Below are 25892 nucleotides of genomic sequence, written 5' to 3'. Positions count from 1 at the left end.
AACTTTATCAGCGTAGCGATGGAATAACGATAATATGCAGTCCGGATGTAGGGAATTAGAAACTACCTTACGATTTAATCGCCGTAGCAACTGTGTATGGCTCATGAGCCGAAGCCGGCCGGAGTGGCCGAGCAGTTCTAGACGCTTCAGTCTGGCCCCGCGTGACCGCTACGGTCGCAGGTTCGAATCCTGCCTCGGGCATGGATATGTGAGATGTCCTTTGTTTAGTTAGGTTTAAGTAGTTCTAGGTTCTAGGGGACTGATGACCTCAGATGTTAAGTCCCATAGTGCTCAGAGCCATTTGAACCATTTTTCATTAGCCGGTTGCAAGTTTTTCATCTGGGCACCACCCCGACGGCCCCATTATTCCAACCAGGGAAAGGGGTCCTGCAGTGGAATCCGAAAGACATCTCGACGGTGACGTCTTCTCAGATGGTTGAGAGGTGAAGGCTCGATTGGAAGGTAGAGAGAAAATTGCTGTGGTTCAGCCGGGGTTTGATCCCTCGACGTCTCGGTTCCCAGACGTGCGCCTTACAGCAAGCTCACCAGGCACTACAGTTAATCACTGAGCCGCGTCGGCCGCTGGGAAGTGAGACATTAGCAGCAGGCAGGCGGAGGCCGGAAGCGGCTGGCCGCACGTGGGCGCTAGCGGTGCCCCTCACTGGCCGTGACCCGCTTCCAGAGCCGCGCAGCCGCGCGGGTCAACGAACAGGACGACGCGCTGCCGCCGAGCACGACGACAGCTGCGGCAGTCCGTCCACTCCGCACTATGGCTCCCAACAAGTGCATAGCCAGCAGGAGACTCCGCGATAAGGGGTCCGTAATTAGGTTCTTCTGTTAGGCATGGCTCCAGGAAAATAATCCATTCACTTCTTCTTTGATACGTTCTTGTTGTTGTTGTTGTGGTCTCGAGTCCAGAGACTGGTTTGATGCAGCTCTCCACGCTACTCTATCCAGTGAAAGCCTCTTCATCTCCGAGTAACTACTGCAACCTACGTCCTTCTGAATCTGATTAGGGTATTCATCTCTTGATCTCCCTCTACGATTTTTACCCTCCACGCTGCTCTCCAATTCTAAATTGGTGATCCCTTGAGGCCTCAGAACATGTCCTACCAACCGATCCCTTCTTCTAGTCGTGCCACAAATTCCTCTTCTCCCCAATTCTATTTAGTACCACTCATTAGTTAAGTGATATACCCATCTAATCTTCAGCATTCTTCTGTAGCACCATATTTCGAAAGCTTCTGTTCTCATCCAGTCTAAACTAGTTATCGTCCATGTTTCACTTCCACACATGGCTACACTCCATACAAATACTTCCAGAAAAGACTTCCTGACACTTAAGACTATACTCTATGTTAACAGATTTCTCTTCTTCAAAAACGCTTCCCTTGCCGTAGCCAGTCTACATTTTATATCCTCTCTACTTCGACCATCATCAGTTATTTTGTTCCCCAAATAGCAAAACTCATCTACTACTTGTAGTGTCTCATTTCCTATATAATTCCTTCAGCATCAACCGATTTAATTCGACTACATTCAATTATCCTCGTTTTGCTTTTGTTCACCTTCATTTTATATCTCCTTTCAAGACACGGTGTATTCCGTTCAACTGCTCTTCCAGGTCATTTGCTGATTGCCTCGCGTGTTTGGATTTCCCCGAGATCGGCATCTACCAGTTTTTTCATTCATCTGTAAAGAATTCGTGTTAGTATTTTGCACTCGTGACTTAGAAAGCTGATAGTTCGGTAATTTTCACACCTGTTAACACCTGCTTTCTTTGGGATTCGAATTATTATATTCTTCTTGACGTCTGAGGGTACTTCGCCTGTCTCATACATCTTACTCACCAGATGGTAGAGTTTTGTCATAGCTGGTTTCTCCAAGGCTCTCAGCAGTTGCCTACTCCTGGGGTCTTTTTTCGACTTAGGTTCAAAATGGTTCTGAGCACTACGGAATTTAACTTCGGAGGTCATCAGTCCCTTAGAACTTAGAACTACTTAAACCTAACTAACCTAAGGACATCACACACATCCATGCGCGAGGCAGGATTCGAACCTGCGACCGTAGCGGTCGCGCCCTTCCAGACTGTAGCGCCTAGAATCGCTCGGCCACTCCGGCCGGCTCGACTTAAGTCTTTCAGTGCTCCGTCAAATCCTCCACGCAATATCGTATCTCCCAGTTCATCTTCATCTGTCTCCCATTTCTGTAATACTGCCCTCAAGCACATCTCCCTTGCATAAATACTCTACATACTCTTTCCACTTTTCAGCTTTCCCTTCTTTGCTTAGTAGTGGTTTTTCACTTGCGCTCTTGATTTTCTTACAGGCGGTTCTCTTTTCTCCAAAGGTCTCTTTAATTTTACTTTAGGTGATATCTTGCCTCTAATGATACATGCCTCTATATCCTTACGTTTATCCTCTAACCATCGCCTGCTTATCGATGTTGCACTTACAGTCGATCACATTTTTGAGACGTTTGTATTCATTTTTGCCTGCTTCATTTACTGCATTTTTATATTTTCTCCTTTCATTAATTAAATTCAGTATCTCTTCTGCTATATAAGGATTTCTTACGTTCTTAGAATTGTTAAATGGCGCTGGGTGTCCCGGGTTTCTATACTGAGCTGTACATGATGTGTTTACCAGTAGTATTCTTGGGCAAAGAGACAATTATAAGAGTCTATTCGCTGATGATCTAGTGTATGCAAATTTCTCTGGGACGGATATGCTTGTGTTCACGAATCATGGGCTTCCGAAAAGTAGTTGACACGCTGCCTCACTGCAGATTTAACGAAGGTACGAGCATACGTAATAGGTTCCCACTCATGTGAGAGGCTCGACCACTCGTGCGTTTTCCTAGACGGCGAATGTTCGCTGGAGACAAGGATATCGTGAAGAGTGTTCCAGGGAACTATGATAGGACCCCTGTTATTTTCTGTATACATAAATGATCTGGTGGACGAGGCGAGCAGAAATCTATGGCTGTTTGCTGATGATGCTATAGTGTATGGAAGGATCTCGTAGTTGAGTGACTGTAGGAGAGTACAAGACGAATCAGACAAAATTTCTAGTTGGTGTCATGAATGGCAGCTAGATCTGATTGTAGGAAAAATGTACGTTAAAGCATATGAGTAGGTAAAACAGACCCTTAGTGTTCGAACACAGTATTAGTAGTGTGCTGCCTTACACACGTCGATTACATATCTACGCCTAGCATTGCAAAACCATATGAAATGGGTAGAGCATGTAAGAAATGTAGAAGGTAAGGCGAATGGTCGAATTCAGTTTATTGGTAGAATTTTAGGTAAGTGTGGTTCATCTGTAAAGGAGACTGCATGTAGGACACCAGTACGACCCATTCTTGAGTTCTGTTCCAGAGTTCGGGATCCCCACTGGGGCATATTGTAGGAAGACATTGAAGCAGTTTAGAAGAGGGCTGCTTGATTTGTTACCGGTAGGTTTCAACAACACGCAAGTATTATAGAAAGTCTTCGGGAACTCAAATGTGAATCATTGGAGGGAAAGTGACTTTATTTTTGAGGACACTACTGAGAAAACTTATAGAACCGTCATTTGAAGCTGACTGCAGAACCATTCTACTGCCACCAAAGTATATTTCGCGTAAGAACTACTAAGATAAGAGAAATTAGTGTTCATTTGGAAGCATATAGATAGTCGTTTTTTACTCTCTGTATATGCGAGTGGAACAGGAAACTAGCAGTGGTGCAGGGTACAATCCACCACGCATCGTACTGTCGCTTGCTGATTATGTATGTAGATTCAGATATGCACCTCCAGAAGCTTAAATGCCTACCGTATCCTCAACAAGAGATGTTGAAAGGATAATTCAAATGTCCCCTTTAGAAAAAATGTCAGCTATGAGAAATATCAGGCAATTGGAGGTGACACATTTACAAATGCTAGGAATGTAGGTACGTAACACATCTTAGTCTATGCAAGCTATAACTGCAGATGGTATCTATTTATGCAGTCCAGTCTGTGTAAGAATAATTAGTTTAGTTCACCTGAGTACAAAAGTGCACAATAGTGCCCGATCATCATAAAGTATCTCATTCGACACCTTTGAGTAGAGCGAGCTACTCAAGGTCCCACGCACTGCAATACGTCGTTTGTAATTGCACTTTGTTTACAACTTCTGCAATATATATTATCACGGTAAAAGAAACTGAATGCATGTACTGAATTAAGGATTCGTTGAGATTACACGGCGAAACACACACATACACACAAACACTTTTTGTGTTCAACGAGGTACAACATTTTCTGCTAAACATAACACAAGTAATTGCAATCCCATGTTGCGACCAATTTTTTTGGAACGTTTCTATTGGTTGTAAGGAATATGCTGCAATTAGTAATCCCTACCACTTATTTCCGATTGGGAACCTATCTTCCCCACTATCTGCAGGCCTGGTAATTGTCTCTATAAAAGGCCGCCAACCTGTTCTGCTCCTTGGAGACGAGAATTAGAAAAAGAAAAGTACATGAACTAATGAATTTCATCTTAGACCTCGGGGTAAAGGGAACAGTTTTGTTTATTAGGCCCCTGGTAACACCCTCATCATTTGAAGCTTCATGAGATGCTGAATACAATTTGTTTATACTACTTTTTCGTGTTATATTTCGCAATAACAGTACAGAAGCAGTACACAATAGGAAGAAAAACTGCTTCAGCTCACAAGAAAAGGCCGGCAGACAGATTCTTGCACGCTCACGGTGACGTGTCCGCTACGGCCGGTGCACGCCGATGCATCCGTGGCCCCCGCCTGCACCGTTACTCCGTCGTACAGAACTACAGAGTGGGGCAGGTTGCTCAGTGTCACAAATTTCCAGACTGCACTCTAGTGACATAACATCAAAAGGCCACCGCAATCTCAGCTCTTAAGGACACTCCTCGGCTGAAGCTTTAACTCTTCCACGACTCAGCCAATTCTGACCCTTCTTAGCACGCTAAAGAGTAGCAAGTGAAATTGTGACCCCACGTCAGGTGGACATCCCAGACCTGTCAGACGGATCCTTACGGACTTGTTGACGATTGATCACTGTCTCACTCTGGGGAGTATGCGTGGACTCGGTCGTGTGTATTGTGAGATACCGCAATAAATTGCTCCAGAGGAAATCTGAAAACGTCACAGAAAGCTTAGTTGATAATATTTAAACTGTGATGAAGAAACAGACGTTGCGACTATTACTCTACAGCTTTTTTGCTATTCTGTCCCTCTGTACATCTGATGTGTCACATAAGAAATACAGCAAAGACTTACCAGATTTTCTGTTTACGGCACGTGACGTTTATTCAGCATCATGAACAACGAAGTATTCGCAATTTTAGATGTGACTTTTTGCGCAATTAGTTATGGTGAGTCCTTCAATGATAGTCTCACCTTCATGCAAACAAATATTTAACCACACTTTCTTACCGTTAGTGTCAGAAATAAAACAGATGAGAGAGGAGAAGGACAGCAGATATTTTCATTTCATTGACACATTTGTTGTACTTCTTACAATAGTTATTGTCTTTAAAATACAATAAACTTTTAACCATGAGAAGGAAATGAAAATGAATCTGAGATATAAGTGCAGTCCAAATTAACTGTTATGATGTACTAGCCTTTACTGCAGATATCACAACAGACTGGGTATAAAGCAAGGAACAAGATTTCTGAAAAGATCCATGAATAGCTCCTCTATTGTATACATTCAGTCAAACGCTTTCTAGTGTTCCAAATGAAGAAAGTACCTAAAAGTTTCCACCACTTCTGCACAATACGCCTACTTCCAAATAAATATCGGGATCTACTTCAACACACCATACATACTATGTCTTTCTGATCACCAGTAGACGTAAAAGAGAAATGAGAGCTAAACTACAGGGCTGTTTACATATTACCCCAAATCACGTAATTTTGGACATTACCTGGAACAGGACGACGTTTAGTGAGATATAAGATGACATGGCTCATTCGGGAAGGCACTGTACGCACATAAGAGATAGAAACGCCCAAACACGCGATCTAGAGCACTGATTTAATTTTCTTAATTTTCACGCATTACTACTTTTGGCGAAAGCTCGTACACTTTCTTCAACAGAAGACGAAGGTCGATTCCGTTTCATCCTTGCTGAACAACACTACTCTTGCGACGCGATAGCAACGTCCCGTAAGCGACACTTTCCTTCCCTTCCTACACGATTCGTCACCAGGTATCGAATTATACACCACATCGTGGTAACAACGTGAAGGAGAAAATCGGGCGTGATGGTAGATTACTCATTTTTCATGCCAATTGAAGGGTCGACTCTTGTAATAGTTTTACTAATGTTCTCCGGCAGACAGCATTAAATGGATGACAGTAATAACCCAACTCCTACAGGTAAAAGCTTGATACAGCCAAGCTCGCATAAATATTTCTTTATTTATAACAAGCGGTTTCGACCGAATTTTCTTTACTCACCAGGACTTCAAAAATATTTGTTATAAACTATGTTCAATTTGAGTTCGACTCATGCCAAGTTGTCATTTTAGTGGCGTGAGATTCCAACTTACAATGTACACATTTTATAATAAACACTTTTGAAGATCTGAGGATGACAGTAAAGTCTGCTAACACCGGTTGTTGTAAATAAAGAAATATTTATGCGAGCCTGGCCTTAAAAAGCTTTTATCGAGTAAAAAAAAAAATTTTGCTCAAATGGCTCTGAGCACTATGGGACTTAACAGCTGTGGTCATCAGTCCCCTAGAACTTAGAACTACTTAAACCTAACTAACCTAAGGACATCACACACACCCATGCCCGAGACAGGATTCGAACCTGCGACCGTAGCAGTCGCGCGGTTCCGGACTGCGCACCTAGAACCGCGAGACCACCGCGGCCGGCTATCGAGTAAAACAAATCGCTCGATTTCTCAGCACGAGAAAATTTCAATCAACTTCTACAGCTCACCACAGGTCTAACTAATACGGAACAGTATAGACATGAGTTACACACTTGGGTACAAGGTTAGGAACGTTTCCTCTGAACAGGTACTAAGTCCCAGAGTGCAGATTGTTAGGCGAGGCCCTGGCCGGTACTCACGAATTCTGTATTGTCGCTGCGCCGCCCAAGAGGAGCCGAAGAAGCAGGCGGTGAGCAGCAGGAAGGCGGCGGCCCGCGGCTGTCGGCGGCTGCTGCTGGCGGCGTCCATGTCGGCGTCCGTGGTGACCTGCTTCTGCTTCTGCCTCCAGCGACGGACTGCTGGCCTCTCTGACGGCCACGGCCACGGAACCGGTCACCGCTCTTCCTGCCGCAGCCTTAAAAAGGCGAACGGGGGCGCCGCCGCGTCCACACTCGCGCGCCTCACCCTAGGCCGCTTCCCATTGGATGAGCAGGAGCGCTCGGCCCGCTGATTGGCCCAGGTCCTCTGTGGAAGGGCAGGGTGCCACTGCGCTACCCCCATCGCTGCGGCGGCGGCGGCGTAGGGTTGGTCCGGAGAAGGCCGGTTACGCATTGTCGTCACGGCGACCACGTGCTCGTGCAGTGGACCATTACAGGATGCTCGCTATGTGCTCTGCGCCGCGAATGGCTTCATTGGCTGGCAGTACAGCTAGACAACACGTGTCCAGTCTGTGACTCTCTTTGCACACAGGCAGGGCGATCTTCTGTTTAGCATAAGACGTCCAGGGCGTGTAACGTTTGTACGCCAATAGCGACCGTGTTACATAATGCGACAATGCGATGAAGTCTCTGGCATACGCTGGATTTAATACAGACTATCACAGTGAGAATTGTGGCTAATTTCTAATTCTACGCCATGTATTTTGTCGAAGTATCGGGGACCCTTCCAGTAGCCATGTGGCGAACAACTGAAAGCCATTTGGCTAATTAAAAAAGTACGAGTATTGTTTTGAAATTTGGCCGGAGCTTGGCCTGAGTAAGCTGTAAGGGATATCTTAAGCACCCTGCACTTCTTTCTGTGCAAACACGTTAAGTTTTTAATATTCCCGTAGGATGAAAAAGAAAACCGAGGACATCACAATTTTAAACGTGGCTGTGTGCCAGCAACCGTACAGAAGTATTATTTCTATAATACAGCCAACAGTTTGCTACGAGATTTAACTTGGCGTGGTTTCGACATCGGCTACGGTTGTCTTCACCAGAAAAAACCAAAAACAATTACATGAAGTGACAGTTGAAAAAAAGGTTTACGAGAAAAATGCTCTCGTCATCAAATTTGAAACTATATAAAAATTATAAATATTGGATCTGACGTAACAATGGTACTTGTCAGTAAAAACTGTAGCTACATGACGTAGCATAATGTACGTCGCTGCCTGTTTCCTCCCTTAGCGGGGTGCAGTGTGCTACTTCATGTAGCTACAATTTTTACTGACGAGTACCATTCTTACGTCAGTTCCGATACCTGTAATTTTATATCGTGTTAAATATGATTTTAATATGACTTTAGGAAATTATCTTATATAATTAGAGCATTTTGCTAGTAAACATGTTTTCAGCTGTCAATACATGTATTTGTTTTCGGTTATTTCTTATAAAGACACCAGTAGTCGGTGTCGTAATCAGGTCATGTTGAATCTTGTTGCAACCAGTTGGCTTTGTATTATACAAACCGAGGATAGTACACCGGTGATCTAGGGGACGCGGGCTCAGCGTGTTCGGTCAGGGGGTTAGCTGCCCTCGGCAAAAAAAAAAAAAAATAAATAAATAAATAAATAAATAAATAAATAGCGAACAAAAGTACATAAAGAAAGGAGGACAGTGTCTTTGATTAATAGTCAAAACGCCCTCAGTCTCCGGTTCAAACACCGCCTTTGTTTAAATTTTGATTAACAAACAGCAGCAGTGGTAGCCGAAGACTTCCGGCATAAGAAGTCATCACTCATTCAGCCAATGGCCTTGTCAAGGAGGCGGAGGAGCGGACAGAATTTCAGAGTACTGTCTTGCTCTTGGGATGGGAAACTGCTCCTAAACGTAGAAGAATCTGCAATGATCTCCGATTTTCAAGCCAATGGAAACAACTGCATTGAAGACACGTAATGTGTTTCCACAGGCCATATGGCCCGTAACTGAGAAGTGTCGTGATGATGTCTCCATTGGCAGAAGATTCCGTACAACTCCCTCATCCGGATCTCCGGGACGGGGCTTCCAAGAGGGAGGTGACCATGAGAGATAGATTGAATAAGCAACGAAATGATAACGTTCTACAAGTTGGGGTGTGGGATATCGGAAGTTTGAACGGAGTAGGGAAGCTACAAAATCTGAGACGGGAAATGCTAAGGCTCAATGTAGATATATTGGGGGTCAGAAATCGAAAGACGACAAGATGACAGATGAGTACAGGATAATATCAACAGCGGCTGAAAATGGTATAACGGGATTAGAATTCGTTATAAATAGAAAGCTAGGGCAGAGAGTGTGTTACTGTGAGCAGTTCAGTGATAAGATTATTCTCATCAGAACCAACAGCAAATCAACGGTGATAATGATATTTCAGGTATACATGCCGACGTGGCAAGCAGAAGATGAAGAGATAAAGAAAGCATTTGAGGATACTGAACGGGTAATTCAATACGTAAAGGGGATGAAATTCTAATAGTCATGGAGGATTGGAACGCGGTTGTACAGGAAGGAGTAGAAGAAGCGGCTACCGGAGAATATGGGCTTGGTACTAGGGATGAGAGAGGACAAAACTAATGGAATTCTCCAATAAATTTCAGCTAGCAACAGCGAATACTCTGTTGAAGAATCACAAGAGGAGGTGGTATATCTGGAAAAGGTCAGTAGATTCGGGAAGATTTCAGTTCGATTACATCATGGTCAGACAGAGATTCCGAAACCAGATACGGGATATACACTCAGATAACCTTTTAGTAGTGATGAAGAATAGGCTGAATTTTAAGAGACTAGAAGGAAGACTCAATGCCCAAAGAAATGGGATACGAAAGTACTAAGGAATGACGAGGTACGCTTGCAGATCTCTGAGGCTCAGTAGGCAGTTCAGTTGAAGAGCAATGGGCATCTCTAAAAGGGGCAATCACAGAAGTCCGAAAGAAAACCAGCGGTACAAAAAAGGTTACAGCGAAGAAACCATGGGTAACAGAAGAAATACTTCAGTTGATCAATGAAGGAAGGAAGTACAAAAATGTTCAAGGCAGTTCAGGAATACAGAAGAACAAGTTACCTAGGAATGAATTAAATAGAAGGTGAAGGGAAGCTTAGGCGAAATGGCTCCATGAAAAATGTGAAGAAAGGGAAAACGAAATGATTGTCGAAATGACTGACTCAGCATATACGAAAGTGAAAACAACCTTCGCTGAAACTAAAAACAGGGATGGTATCATTGAAAGCGCAATAGGAATTCCACTGTTAAATGCAGAGAGCGGATAGGTGGAGAAAATACAAGGAGAACCACCCTTAGGGGGAGGACTTACATGATGAAGTGACAGAAGAAGAAACGGCAGTGTTGGAATCAGAATTTAAAAGAACTCTCAAAGACTTAAAATCAAATAAGGCAGATGGGATAGAAAACGCTTCACCACAATTTCTAAAATCATTGGGGAAAGTGGGAACAAACCGACTATTCACGTTGGCATGTAGAATGTATGAGTCTGGCGATGCACCATATGACTTTCGGAAAAAACGTCATCCTCACAATTCCGAAGATTGCAAGAGCCGACAATTGCGAGAATTACTGTACAATCAGCTTAACGGCTCATACATCCAAGTTGCTGGTAAGAGCAAGATACACAACATGGAAAAGAGAATTGAGGATGTGTCAGATGACGATCAGCTTGGCTTTACGAAAGCTAAAGGCATCGGAGAGGCAATTCTGACATTACGGTTGGTAATGTTCGTAGGATTTGTTGACCTGGAAAAAGAGTTTGACAATGTTAAATGGTGCAAGATACTCGAAATTCTGAACAAAACAGAGTAAGCTGTAGGGAGAGACGGGTAATACACAATATGTTCAAGAGCAAAGAGGGAACATCAAGAGCGGAAACCAAGAACGAAGTGCTAGTATCAAAAAGGGTGTAAGACTGGCAGACAGCATTGCGAAATTCTATGCAGCGTAACGTAACGAGGCTAAAAGGATGCACTGTAGACTTGTTGGAAGTAATGTTGCTTTCTCATTACTCTTCCAAAGCCTACAGTATAGTTGAGAGATTTTTCTGGTCAATTCGTCGGTGAAACTACTGTTCCATAGGACCTCTCGTTGCATGACCCTCCACTTTCACGATTTCCAAGAGATGAAAATCGCAAGAATTAACGTCCAGAAGAAAGTATGCCACAACACAGGTTTTCCCTAACTACCAATTCGCCGTGTTGCTCGTCCATGGAGCCGCAAGATTTCTTTTCTTCGATGAATGATAGTCATAATTGTACGATGAAAATTATGTTGTTAACGGAAAAATTTTAATAGAAGTATTGCAGTAGCATTCAAAATCGAATTAGTTTGCTCTACGGGGAATTCAAATATTATGTCCTTCATGGGTATGCTGAAGGAGATGCAAAACAATTGTAACCTTCGATGGGAAATAAATTTGAAAAGGGCTTGTTGTACGAACTTTGAAATTCAGAAACTACGAGATGATACACATCTTAAAATACCTGTTAATGGAACATATGTGATCATCCTGCATATTGCTAAAAAAATTATACTTATTTTCTCTAGTTTTTCTCTAGTACAGATGAAAGTCGATAGGGAAGAACAAGCATTACAAACTAAAATAAATTACTAGTAGCAAAGGGAAAAATTAGAACTACGTAAGGATGTAGTTTTCGAGCTGAAGACGATTGAATGAATGGGAAAAAGAGATAAAGAGAATGACCTTGATGAAACAAGAGCGTTTGCAGGAAAAAGCTTCCTATGATTTTGAAAAGTAATGTTGAAATCAGAGTGTGCTACTAGCTTTGACTTGTACTTTGAGGCATAGACTTTTAATGTGGGCATTAAGGAAAAAAAATAGAGAATTGCTTAGCAAAGAAAGGAAGGTTGCAAGTTAGGAATTATTAGGTAAGAACTGGAAAAAAAGAAATAAATGAGGGAAAGACTGGGATGGAAGTCTTAATCATGACCATAATGAAAATGAAGTGCATGCGGAGGGAGTATGTAACCAGGCAAATGAATGGTAAATTGCCCAAAGACCCTCTTTGATGAGTTTCAAGATGTAAGAAAAAAATGTGACGTCGATTTTAGGGATGACATTAGAAAACATATGGGAGCCAGATGCATATGTGCAACTAAAGATATGTGGAAAAGTTTAGAGGAAACATTTATCGAGCAATGGATATTGAATGGCTGATGAGGGTGATATTTTCTTGCATCTTCATTATTACAGTAATTACGAGTCAGGTGTTTGTGGACGCTTTTGAGTTCCTATTAATTCCCATATTGTAGAGACGTCATAAGACCATGTGTCAATATGAATTAATTTGAACAGTTTGTGTCAGGATAACGGAAATGTATTGTTGATGATAATGTGTTCTTTAGAGATTGTAATGACTATGTCCTTGTACTCAGTACTTCGGTTGGTGACGGTGTAGTATAAAAAGAATAACATTGTAGTGAATGGAACTTTTTTTCTACTGTCTTTCTCCGATCTATGGATATTGTGAGAGATGTGTAACTGTGTGATTGCGCTTTGTTACGTGGTGTTGTGGGTGATGGTAGCAATGAAATGAAGGGAATTTAAAATCAATGTCAGCTTATACCCCACTCTTCTCAAATAACGCCAAGGGAGCCACCGAGTTTAAGGTACCAGCTTGACATATGTGTCATTATATTAACGCACTTAGACTTCTTTTATTTACTCAGGACGTGATCAGAATCAGACGGAATCAGTAATGCAACACAAAATATTTTCTCTCCCAGTTCCAGGTGAAAAATGCGGAATTTGTTGTGGGAAATCGTGGAATACTCCCGCTTCAGCCCGCGTTGTTGCATGAATTCCCATGCGTGGCGGTGCTGTACGTAGTCTTCAAAATGGCGTCTGTAGCGGAGATTCGTTCCAAGCGGACAGCTGTCACTGAGTTTCTTTCGGCGGGGAATCGGAGCACCGCAGATACTCATAGGCAGAACGCCTACGGAGACATGGCAGTGAAGAAAAGCACGGTGAGTCGTCGGGCGAGGCGTCTGTGATCATCGCAACAAGGTCAGGCCAAACCTGTCCGCTCTTCCGTGTGCCGGCCTGCCGCACACCGGTGAGATTCCTGTAATGTTGGAATGTGTGGACACTCTCATTCGAGGTGATTGACGGATTACAATCAAACACGTCACTACTGGACTGGACGTCTCTGTTCGTAGTGCTGACAAAGTCACCCCCCCAGCAGGGGTACTCAAAAGTCTGTACCCGTTGGATTCCTAAACGCCTAACAGAAGAGAGTAGAGAGCAACGAAGGACCATCTGAGAGGAATTTGTTGCACGATACGAGACTGATCGTGACAATTTTGTCGAACATCGTCACAGGCGATGAAACGTGAGTCCATCACATAGAAACGGAAATAAAACAACAATTCACCTGTCCTCAGCAGAAAAAGTTCAAAGCCGCACGCTCAGCCAGCAAAATCATGACAGTAGTGTTCTGGGAGACTGAAGGAGTTATTCTGTTCGACATCCTCCCTGATGGTGCAACCGTCAACTCTGAAGTGTATTGTACTACCTTCAGGAAATTGAAGAAGAGGCTTTAGCGTACACGTCGCCACAAAAATGCAAACGCACGTCTTCTCCATAACAACTCAAAGCCTCACACAAGAATGCGCACCCGAGAGGAGCTCACTAAACTTCATTGTACTGTTCTTTCTCATACATCCTGCAGCGTGGATCTCATACGTTACGACTTCCATCTCTTTAGTCCAACGAAAGATGCACTTGGCTGGAAGCAGTATGTGGATGATAGGGAGGTTACGGATGCAGCACGACATTGGCTCTAGCGTCGATCAGTACAGTAGTACTGAATAAAACCAACATGATATTAAAAAAAATGTGTTGTATTGCTTATTGAACACCCCATGTAAAAAGCTCGTACCCAAGGACGGTTTTCTGTCGCATGTCGATCAATCAGTTTGTCAGTAATCAATACTTCACTCAAAAATTATTACAGATTATAGTCCAACGAACTCGTCAAATACGAGGGTATATTCCCAAAAACCGAAGTTTCGATTAGAGAGAGAGAGAGAGAGAGAGAGAGAGAGAGAGAGAGAGAGAGAGGAGGGGGGGTGGAGGGAGGGAGGAGCATATAGAAACGGTACTTTGTCTATCGTCTCCAAAATTGTACAAATACTTTCAGTTATTAACTACAATGGCGTTATCCTGTAAGGTACGTCACAGGAAAGGTCACGACTCCTGGAATTGGTTATGAACCCTGTTTTCGTTGTCTCTGTGGCAGACAAGCGCACAGATTTCCATATCGTTTGTCTTCTCTACTGTATTATCAACGTACACCGCCCCCATGTCTATCCTTCATCTTAATGTTCTTCTCTGAACATCTGTCCTACTCCATTGTTCAGCCATTTTCTCCGAGACCTTCTCAGTACCAGGAACCCGCACTATATTAGAGAACTGAATAACATATCTACCTTCAGAAGACAGTTAATATCTACAAAGAGAACTATAATGATTACCATTGTCTCTGTCCACTCTCGTTACCCATGTGCATCATTCTTTGGAACCAGATCTTCCTCATTTCCTACTATTGTTTGCGGATGCAGTCTCTTTAAATTTCCTTTCCCCAGCACTCGCTGTATCTGAAAACTCCTATTTTGTACTATTATTTTTGTTTTCATGACCATCTTCCACAGCAGGTGTTAAAATCAATTATTATGGTTCCTCGGCTTAAGCTAACTGCAACAAGTTAAAGAGAATTTTACACCAGACGCATTTCGCTCTGATTTACGAAGCATCTTCTGTGGCCATTCTGCACGTTTGGATACATATGGCTGTGTATTTTGGGTTGTTTTAAACTGTGTGTGTGTGTGTGTGTATGGCTGTGTGTGTGTGTGTGTGTGTGTGTGTGTGTGTCTGTGTGAGTTTATGTATGTAGGTGGGGATGAGGATGTGGGTAGGGGGAGAGGGAGAGAGAGAGAGACAGAGAGAGTGAGAGAGAGTTTTCTTGCGATAACTGACAAAAACACACACACACACACACAAATTATATATTAAGGCCGGCCCGTGTGGCCGAGTGGTTCTAGGCGCTTCAGTCTGGAACCACGCGACCGCTATGGTCGCAGGTTCGAATTCTGCCTCAGTCATGGGTATGTGTGCTGTTTATATATTTAAAAAAAATATTTTCACAAATTGGCTACGTTCACAACCTACACGCAAAACAGATGATCAAAGATCAACACTGTAGTACTGTGCTGACAGAGAACACGTAACTTTCAGTGCTATTCCAAAAGTGACTTGAATTGTAAATAACACCAATGCAGCTTAAAAGAGGGTGCAAAAATACAAAAACTGCCAAGCGTATATGTGTAACGACGTTACTTTCAACGTCAACCTCAATTAACAAAGATGGAAGAAGCAGTGGTTTATGGAATATGTGAACAACAGGCAGAAACACAGTAAGTAAACTGAAAATCAACATTACAAACAAAATACTGTTTTTAATCTCAAACAACCAAAAATAAACTAACATATGTATCAGTACTTGCAGAATGACGAAAATGCTTTGTAAATCGAAGTGAAATGTGTCTGGTGTAAAATTCTCTTTCATTAATTTCATTAAGTTTAAGACGGAGAAACCATAATAAGCGGTCTGTTTTGTAAGCTATAAATTATTTTTATATTTTCCACTATTATTATTTTTTATTGTTATCATTATCATTATTATTATCATTACTATAAACATCGTTACTATCATTAGTGGCAGCAGCAGCAGCAGTAATAGAATTACTGCCAGTATTAACTATCAGTTCACCGTCAGTGTTATTTATTCACATTGTCATTAAGGTCACTTTTTTGGTACTATTTGTCATATTGAAATTGTCATTTCTTAGGTAACTATGATGTAAAAAAGGTACTGTACGAGTATGTGTGAAACCATGATCAATCGTAAGAGAGGGCTGGTGGCCCTAATCACAGCAGGTTAAATAAATAAATAACTTTCCACTACATTTTTCTTGCACGTAGGGGCACCTCACCCGTGTTTTTCGGCTTCTAGCACTTTTCTTCGCGGGGCGCGACATCTCTGCTAGAACTTACGGCGCAGTTTCAAACGCTTCAACAATACACAATGGCAAGTGGGAAAGCTGGTGCGGAGGCGCGCAGAACTGGGTTACACGGCCAGCGGCGGCGGCTGTTAGCTGCCGCATAACTCGCGCAGTAGGTCGCAGCCGCCGCGTCGCCGGCACGGCTGATCCGCAGTTTGTATTGTATGCCTTACTGAATTAGTAAGAGATATTATTAGACATGGAGCGCTAGCTCAACTTGACAAGGAAGGGGTAGTGAATAGAGGCGATGGATTACATAAATCTCCAGGACAGGGAGTTTACTATTTTTCCACCGTATCTGCAATTGGTGTTTCGTCTCTTTTTCATTCATTTGACGAAAAAGACTAACGTTTTCAAAAAAGAAAACGAACTGTATCATCGACTACCCTATTGCTGACACTGAGATTCTTGAAATGTTTAGCCGGCCGGTGTGGTCGAGCGTTTCTAGGCGCTTTAGTCCGGAACCGCGCTGCTGCTACGGTCGCAGGTTCGAATCCTGCCTTGGGCATGGATGTGTGTGATGTCCTTAGGTTACTTAGATTTAAGTAGTTCTAAGCCTAGGGGACTGATGACCTCAGATGATAATGCTTAGAGCCATTTGAATCATCTTGAAATGTCTCTTATCGCTTTCCTCATAAAATCGCGAAAAGTGAGGAACGCAGCATTCAAAAACATAAGTATTAACCTTGATTTCCTGCAGTCAGTTATATCTGACGCTAGTTTTCAGCTATGTCGGTTACTATTTGGTCATGAAAACTTACGTTTCAAGGCGTTTTCGGCGTTTCGAATGTTCTGTATGGTCTTGTCGTTCTTACAGGAAACTTGATGTAATGAACGTGCCACGCTTATTGTGTATTATAAATTATTCATTTTCAGCAAGATTCGAATCCTGCAGCGACAACGCAGATTAGTGTTTTCCTTGTTACTGTTGATTCGCACCATGAAACGTAATTTTTTTCCCCTCTTAAGAAGTCACCAGAGTTCCTCCATCAGTAAACTGCAGGTTGTATTACGACAGGATATTTAGTGACGATGCTAATCTATAATTTGAACTTTAAACCTTATAAGAAAATCATTCACATCATTTCGACTTGAAAAAGCATTTTAGATATTAATTTACTTTTGTGTATTGTTTCGAAGAGAGAGCAGTGTTTCTTTTCATAATAACAGAGAAAAGGCATCTTTTTATTTAAGTAAGTAAGGAAATGGTGAGAAGGTTTACATTCCATGTTTAAGCTGCTCTTGTGCGTATAAACACGGTATTTTTGTTCTAAATGAGGTATAAAATTATGTAAGACATTAGTAAACCCAGAAAAGAAGCTGCCTACGAATGACTTAATAATGCCAAGGACAAAGAAGCTATGCCCGTCACACTGAGCACTCTGGCTTTTGTAAGGCTTTCTAAAAATCTGCAGGAAGCTTTGATCATGTAATACTGTAATAGGAACTCGTGATGAATTCTACTGTCGACGTTTGCGACGAATTCCAAATAACTGTAGCTTAGGAAACATCCGACGTTGTTTAAAATTGTTTTCGTTTATGGCGCTATATTTATGCTCCTATGCTGTTGATAACAGTGGAAGGCACCGCAAAACCTCGACAGCTGGGACGAGTGAGCTGGCGGAGTGTTTAAGCCAGTGGACTTTTATTCCAGAGCGTTAGAGATTCAAATCCTGCCCGACGATCTACATTACGGGCTTCCGTTTCTGCCCTAAATCACTTAAAGTGTAGGGTCACAACCCGCATTCACGTTGTCGGTAGCTTCAGTCTGCAAGCTTACTGCCACTTCGCTACACTGTAGTGGCGGCAATGCTATGGTGGTACTAGGTTGGTTGGTTGGTTGATTTGAGAAGGGGACCAAACAGCGAGGTTATCGGTCCCATCGGATTAAGGAAGGATGGGGAAAGAAGCCGGCCGTGCCCTTTCAAAGGAACAAAGGAACCATCCCGGCATTTGCCTGGAGCGATTTAGGGAAATCACGAAAAGTGGTACTACTCAGTAGGACGAAAAGATGAGGTCGGTTGACTGAGTTGAATTACCAGTAACACATTATGAACATTTCTTAAATCACACCTTAGAAAAAATACATAACAAATCACTTCAGATCGCTCGGTAGAACATCGTAACAAACAAATTTCAGATGAGCTCTAATAAACGGAGACAAGATTAACGGGATGAACAACCGTAAAAAGGAAGTTCACAAGAAAAGTAAGTCTCTCTCCTGTGACTTTAACGACATTAACAACTGTATAAACACCATGCTCAGTAAAAGATTTTTAGAAGTACAGTTTAAAGGCAGTAGACAAAATTTCACAGAACTTCACGATTTTAAGAGTCAATTCGTGTCGTGTCGACAGTAGAGATACGGTTACTTACAGGAATACGGATGAAGCTATCGCTGAATAAAACAGAGCCACATGGCCCGAACCACAAAACATCACACCAAGGAAAATACAAAATACCTGAACGTCGGTTAGCGCGCGAGAGGACCGCTGCAAGCTAAAGATGACACCGAGAGCTGTAGGTTCTCGAGGCCTTCACCGAACACTTGGAACCAAATGAACAAAGGCACAAACACTATACCACAGGAAGTGCTGAACACAGATGAGAATTAACGTACGGAAGAATAAAGCAATACAAGAAATGCAAACACACACACATTCACTCTGATAAACACGAAACCTAACTGTAATCGGGGATGATCCTCAAACCATACGAACAAAGCCAGTATACGTGAACCTGAACTATTTAAAAAGCTAAATCGGATAAAATACTCGTTATGACTATTAATGCCAGAGGCTGTGAGAGAAATCAGTTAAGACTACAGCTAGAGTGAAACTTCCACAAATACAGCTACCATATTCAGCTACTACAAATCAGTTCCTAATAGCAACCTCACTCACCAAATTCCCAGACCGAGTGACAAACATCGTGGCCAAATCAGGGTCCAGACACTGGTAACTGAAGAGAACACTCTTACCGCACCTTGTCGACTTAAGTACAATAGCACTTCGACCAGACGTGAACGAATACTCTTAGCCACTAAGTTTACGCCAAAGTACGCTAAAATGCCACAGTAGCAAACAAGAAGATTACCCGCCACCAGACATTATGGAAACTGCTTAGGGCGTCGGTCCCTAGACTTACACACTACTTAAACCAACAACACATTTACCTATGCCCAAGGGAGGGCTCGAACCTCCGGCGGGAGGGGCCGCGCAGTCCGTGACATGACGCCTCAAACCGCACGGCCACTACGCGCGGCTGCGACTGATTGGAGCATACTCAGCTGCCGATTCTTTCTCCTGGCATGTATACTGAATGCACGGAAAGTATGAGGTGCTAAAGGACATGTGAAATGTTAAATTTGATTGAAACTTCAATAAGTGGCTAATATGGAGGCCCTTTAACTTTTAATGGCGGATCCCTTCTCCGTCCCACACGTCAGAATACACAGCCAGACCTGACAGTATAAAAGGAGCGAGCCACATGTTCCCAAATGCCAAATGTGTCTTCCGACCCATTGGACAGAGGGCTGCCTCAACTGCTGACACCATTCGGCGCTCCCAGCCGCAGTCGATACATCTCGGCACCGCCCGCAGCGAATCCCTGTAGCACAGCAGCAACGTTAATGTTTGCGTCAGACGTAGCAAACACCCCCTTTGCCAAGCGACTCAGTGAACCAGCATCGTGCCAGTCTCTCTACAAAAACAAACATCGTGTCACCCTTGGCAAAATACCTACACAAAGTTAACAAGTGAAGTTGCTGTTTTCTGAACGCTTCGGTAGGTGTATCCTACAATACATTTAATGCAGAATTCATTTAATTGTCAAGGCCTTAGCTTCACATATGAGTGAATTAATTACTACTTTACCGCGACGGCACTGATTAGTATCCACAAACATAAAAGCTTCATACCGTGTTCAGGAATCGCATCATTAAACTAATATGCCTGACAATAGGTACTAAAATATGAAATAGCCGAATAACGAATACTTCCAAACCTACCAAAAAAAAATAAAAGACTCACACATGCGAAACACAAATCCCGAAGAATTATAAAAAGCACTTCGTTTGTGAAGGTTGCGACTTGTTTCCTTCCCATTCTTTATCCAATACAACATTGTGCTTCCTTCTAAAACTACTTCTGCTTAGACAGGATATTGCGTCCCACACCTCCTTCACTAGATGACGCGCAAATCCACAACAACGATTATTAACAGTTCTGTTTTCATCCTTTAAACCAAAGCCCTGATATATAGTAGTTAGTACATCACTTTCTGATTCCAGATTGAATTTTCACTCTGCAGTAGTGTGTCCACTGATTTGAAACTTCATGACAGATTAAAACTGTAGGCCCGTCCGGGACATGAGCACAGTACCATTTGATTTCTTCTGCAATGCACTCTCTCCGCACTCACTCGCCGCCCCCCCCCCCTTCCCGCCTCCCCCCCCCCCACCCCCCCGAGTACGTCTCACTTACACTTCAAACTTCACAGAGCTTCCGGGTTCGAGTCCTGCTCCGGCATTCTCTTTTCTGATTAATGAAGATATTGAAGTACTAAACTCTACCCATTTTTCTTACACACTTCAGAAGTCCAACCAACGTCTACTACAACCAAGCACTATCCGTTATTGGAAGAACTGCTCGCGAATGGAACATCTGGGTGTACGAGGTGTCTACTGCAGACAAAAGCAATGGGAAAACTGCCATACTGCTCGAAATATTAAACGACCGACCCTAATAGATTCGATACGCTCACTCGTGGCTGAAATATCAAAGAAACTGTAAAATAAAGCAAAGGCGTAGCCAGGCTCCTGCAGGGGCTCAAGATGGAAATTTGGAAATTTGTGGTAAGGACTTACGGGACCAAACTGCTGAGGTCATCGGTATCTAAGCTTACACTCTATTTAATCTAACTTAAACTAACTTACGCTACGGACGACACATACACCAATGTCCGAGAGAGGACTCGAACTTCCGACCGGGGGAGAGCTTAAGATGTTTTAATTGCTAAAAGTCGTATTAGAAATAAGTATGAGAGTGCGTTTCAAAGCTTAAAAAAATAAATGAAATCGTTTTATTGTTTCTCCTTGCCATTAAAATTCATACATTTCCTACATGCGTTTGAACCAATCCTAAACAATTATCACACTCTGATACTGCTACTTTAAAAACAACGTCTTGAATTACGAAACTCACTGTACGCAAATATTTTGTGCTAGATGGGAACAAAAACAACTCGTTGCACAATAAATCCGATGAATATGGACAATGAGACTTTAATTCCATTTTCTCCGTCAGTAATCAGTTGTTTGTTGTGCCATGCTGGCATTATCTAGAGGAGTGACGTGGTATTTCTGGTTGTTTTCCCAGATTTCATGGCTACCTTGTGGCAAGCAAATTGTTGTATGCCTTTCGGCATTAAATGTTCTTTGATCACGTAAACATTTTTCTAAAGCATTTGTCTCTACAGGTCTAGCGTAACAAAACAATTATGTGGTTATTTTGTTGATCGAGTTCACGTAAGAAAATTTTTTCTTGCTTTGTTGTGTACGTGGTGCCCCACAGTTATAACTATTTGAAGAAGGTATCTTTAAGAACCAGAGATGGGTAGAAATAACCTATACTTATTATCAGTTCAGATAAACCGATCATCATAAAATACACATCAGTATATACACTGATATCACAGTACACAATAGAGAGATCGTCACACCTTCCAAACAGACACAAGTATGCTGGATTTTGATCCACACTGAGCAGGGTAAAGACATTACCTTTAAAACTCAAAGAACTAATACAAGAATTAGATACAATCAAACAAACTGTAGCGAATAATGGGTACTCAGTAACACCAACTGAAAAACTATCCAATAAAATACAGGTCGTCACAGTAACAAAAGCATTATAAAAAAAGAGGAATTGATAAACACAAATATTCACTAACATTCCCTACTTAGAAGCAGCATTACGAAAAAAATTGTTCATTCAGAAATTCCACAATAAAAATACCTTTCTCCACAAACAACAAAGTTGGAGACGTATTACCTCACACAGTAAACATAAACATCCCAATAACACACCAAAGTAGAATATGTAGTTACAATGTAACAATTGCCCTGCGTTCTACATGGGCAAAACGGGAAGAACATTCCATACACGTTACAAAGACCACATTGATGCTGTCGGGCTTAACCGTTTTGATAGATCCTCTGTAACTAATCGTATGTATCTTAATAGACACACGCTAACTGGCATCCTCAACAAGCTAACTGTACTCCACACAGAAGATAATGGTAGGAAACTTGATCTTTCGGATAATCATAAATACTGTTACACAGAGAAAAATATGTTACATGAACAAAGTTTAACAGCCATAGCCTTATCAGCAATTTCAGAAGTTTATCATTTTGCTAAAGAATCAAATATTTAGTAGTTTCAACAATTCAACAAGATAAGACCACACCTGAATGAGATTTTCACTCTGCAGCGGAGTGTGCGCTGATATGAAACTTCCTGGCAAATTAAAACTGTGTGCCCGACCGAGACTCGAACTCGGGACCTTTGCCTTTCGAGGGCAAGTGCTCTACCATCCGAGCTACCGAAGCACGAATCACGTCCGGTACTCACAGCTTTACTTCTGCCAGTACCTCGTCTCCTACCTTCCAAACTTTACAGAAGCTCTCCTGCGAACCTTGCAGAACTAGCACTCCTGAAAGAAAGGATATTGCGGAGACATGGCTTAGCCACAGCCTGGGGGATGTTTCCAGAATGAGATTTTCACTCTGCAGCGGAGTGTGCGTGTCTCTGAGCCAGAACCGTGCTACAGTGGTGTGAGGAGCATTATAGTGAACTAACGTTGATGTCTCGGCGACCGTATTCGCCTGATGTAAATCCTATGGAATCCATCTTTGTCACTATCGGGCATCATCACCACGTACGAAACTCATTGGCGCGTTATTTACGTGAATTACATGACCTGTATGTAGGCATCTAATGCCACGTACCTCCACAAACCGACTAACAAGTAGTCGGACCCTTGATATTAATCTGTGATGTATTACGTTGCAAAGATGGACAGACAAGCTGTTAAGCAGGTGGTCATTCTGTTTTGGCTCATGAGTGTAAACTGTACTTGCAAGCCCGCGATTACTGAGTGACAACATCGCGAGACGGTCCTTCCACGGTCCACGTTCGCTGCCGAAGGGGTGGGCTAGTGGCATTCGGCAGCGCCTATAACTTCGATGATCTGTAGATTCGTTGGATGACGTTTTCAGACAACGGTTCCTATCCTCGATTTGTTCCTGAAGACAACCTCTACAACCCCAGGAAATTGGTCGGATCGTTTCTGGGACAACCCGCATACTGCCATTAGCACGCCACTCGCCCAAAAGCCGCCAGACTGCCTTTAGTCTCACTGTAGGAGTGGCCTCAGTGTTTTGGTCATCAGTGTTTATATTTTCTATGTTAAGGACCTGATATGAAGGTGCTTGTTTAATTTGATTCAGGAGGAAAAAGGTGTTCACTTGGTCCACCTCCGTTGCCAAGCGGTCAGCGTGTCCTCCTGCCATGTGTACGGCTTGGCCTCGATTTCTGTACTGCTACAGTAAGTGTTTTTTCCTTGGGGGGAGGTCTGGAACAAGAGACATTCGGCGTAGTGATGCAAACATGGAGGTAAGAATAAGGGGAGATGGCGCTACGTATCCCAGCCGTACTACGTTTTGAAGCCATGGGGGCGTGGCTCGCTGCCATGACACTCTGACAAAAACATTGCCAGTGTGCTATAGCGCTGCGTGTATTACAGTCGCTAATTGCACCATATACGCATGTAACGTCATCAGATTGGTTGTTTCAAAGTTTTTGTTTAAAATAAAATCTCGTAAAGGCGAAATTCCGCGTTTCTTCTGATTAAAAATAGTTTTTAATGTAATATTACGAATAGATAGCCTTCAATGTAAACGATACAATTTTGTTAATTCAGTAATAAACGTGTATCACAAGCTAAATAACAGAAACTAAAAACTAAGTTAGCTATACTCTCCCTCCAAAGCCCCATAAATACATCTTGTTTGTAATACGTACTGGGACATTTCAGTTACGTTACACTACTGGGAAACACTGTTCATTACCACCAATATTTACTGAAATACGGTACATAGAATGGCAAATCTACACAGTGTCCTGTTTAGGCCTATACTTTACGCCAGTTAATGTAGTGTTAGCTTTTAATTTGGTACATGATGAAGACAAAGTGAGTTACTCAACACTTCGATTATCGACGATACGTACGTATTATACTGAAAAGTGAACTTGAAAACTAAGAATTTAATTCTTTGAATTAACATACCTGTTGCAAATGTTTTGGGTGTGTAGGGAAAACTGATGGTACAGCATTTTCTCGGAGCCTTACTGTTGAAAGGGAAGTTCGGTCTATGTCCTCTTCTCGGAAATGCTGAGAACATATAGTGCTCCATTTAGACGCACGCCAATTCTTCCTCCTCACGGCATTCTCCCACAGAGCTTTCCGACTTTCATTTTCAGGAAATCTAAAATCATACAGGAGAAAAACACGCTATAGTACAAGTACCGATGTAGCACACGTTCATTCACAATGAAGTTGTAAAATCACACTTAACGAGACAACTTACACATGAAATGTTATTCCCTTTGATTTCGCATCACGATCAGAACGATTCGTACATCCGAACACCACACAAGTCACCATAATAGCGCAAAATCCTTCCAAAAGCGAGCGACAAGCCTGTGCACACAAGCTTACAGCAGCAATGTTTTGGTCGGATTGAGATGGCTACCCTCGGCTTCACATAGCTTCACAGCTATGACGTCACGGCGTCTCCCTCTATTCTTACCTCCATGGATGCAAATTAAAAAGCTGTCTCAGTGGGAAGAAGATACCGTCAGAGATGATGGGGGCACACAGCGTCAGTAGCCACTGCCAGGACCACCACCACCGGACGACACACTGCAGACCATACCCTAATCACAATGGCCAAAGAATCAGTCACATAAAGCTACTGCCGTGCAAGAACGCCCTTAACCTTATTAATAGCCTTAATTCACCGAGGAAAAGAGTCCATAACTTTGTTCAGGTAAGCATTATCCAGATGGAGTCACTCACTTGTGTCTCTACCTACGGAGCTAACAAATCGCGAGAAAGTTGATTGCTGTGTCCCACCCAGTGCACAAAGTACTTTCATGGGTTTCCTAACAGCCTCAAAACGTGTGATTTAGCAGGCCACTTGATGTGCGATAGCGGCCTGACGTATTATCAAACCAGGAACTTATGTGTTCAGCCCTGTCAACATAGTTTTTGTCATAGAAGATGAGTCTACATAGGAAACATATCACGAAAATGTGTGTGTTATCGAGAATGTTATAACAAACATTTTTACTCGTGTTTCAACTGAACAAGTGTGTCCAAGTCATGATAGAAAAATCACACTTAAAACTCACACATCATCTCTAGCGTGAACTACATCCTTCACACAATGGAGTACATTCGACGCCTTGTTTTTTTTTTAAATAAGCAAAATGGCGGCTCGCACGACTACATCGCCGAACGCTTCTTCCAGGTCAACAAATCCTCTGATTCTTCTTCAGTCTTGGTTCCATTTTCAACACAGCATCAGTACTGCCTC

At 42.5% G+C, this 25892-nt stretch overlaps 1 protein-coding gene across 1 annotated transcript in view; it reads right to left on the bottom strand.

Annotated features, from left to right (window-relative positions):
• Nucleotides 1-7309, bottom strand: part of LOC126161836 (protein takeout) — a 66851-nt gene extending 59542 nt beyond the window's left edge. The window contains exon 1 of the mRNA XM_049917941.1: nt 7099-7309. Coding sequence (XP_049773898.1) covers nt 7099-7207 — 109 coding nt within the window. The 5' untranslated portion in view covers nt 7208-7309. The remainder of the gene's footprint in view (nt 1-7098) is intronic.
• Nucleotides 7310-25892: the final 18583 nt, after the last annotated feature.

This window comes from Schistocerca cancellata, chromosome 2, assembly GCF_023864275.1.
Source record: "Schistocerca cancellata isolate TAMUIC-IGC-003103 chromosome 2, iqSchCanc2.1, whole genome shotgun sequence".
In the NCBI taxonomy this organism is placed as follows: Eukaryota; Metazoa; Arthropoda; class Insecta; order Orthoptera; family Acrididae; genus Schistocerca; species Schistocerca cancellata.
The sequence above is the reverse complement of the archived record's forward strand: the minus strand, read 5'-3'. Positions and strand labels throughout refer to the sequence as shown.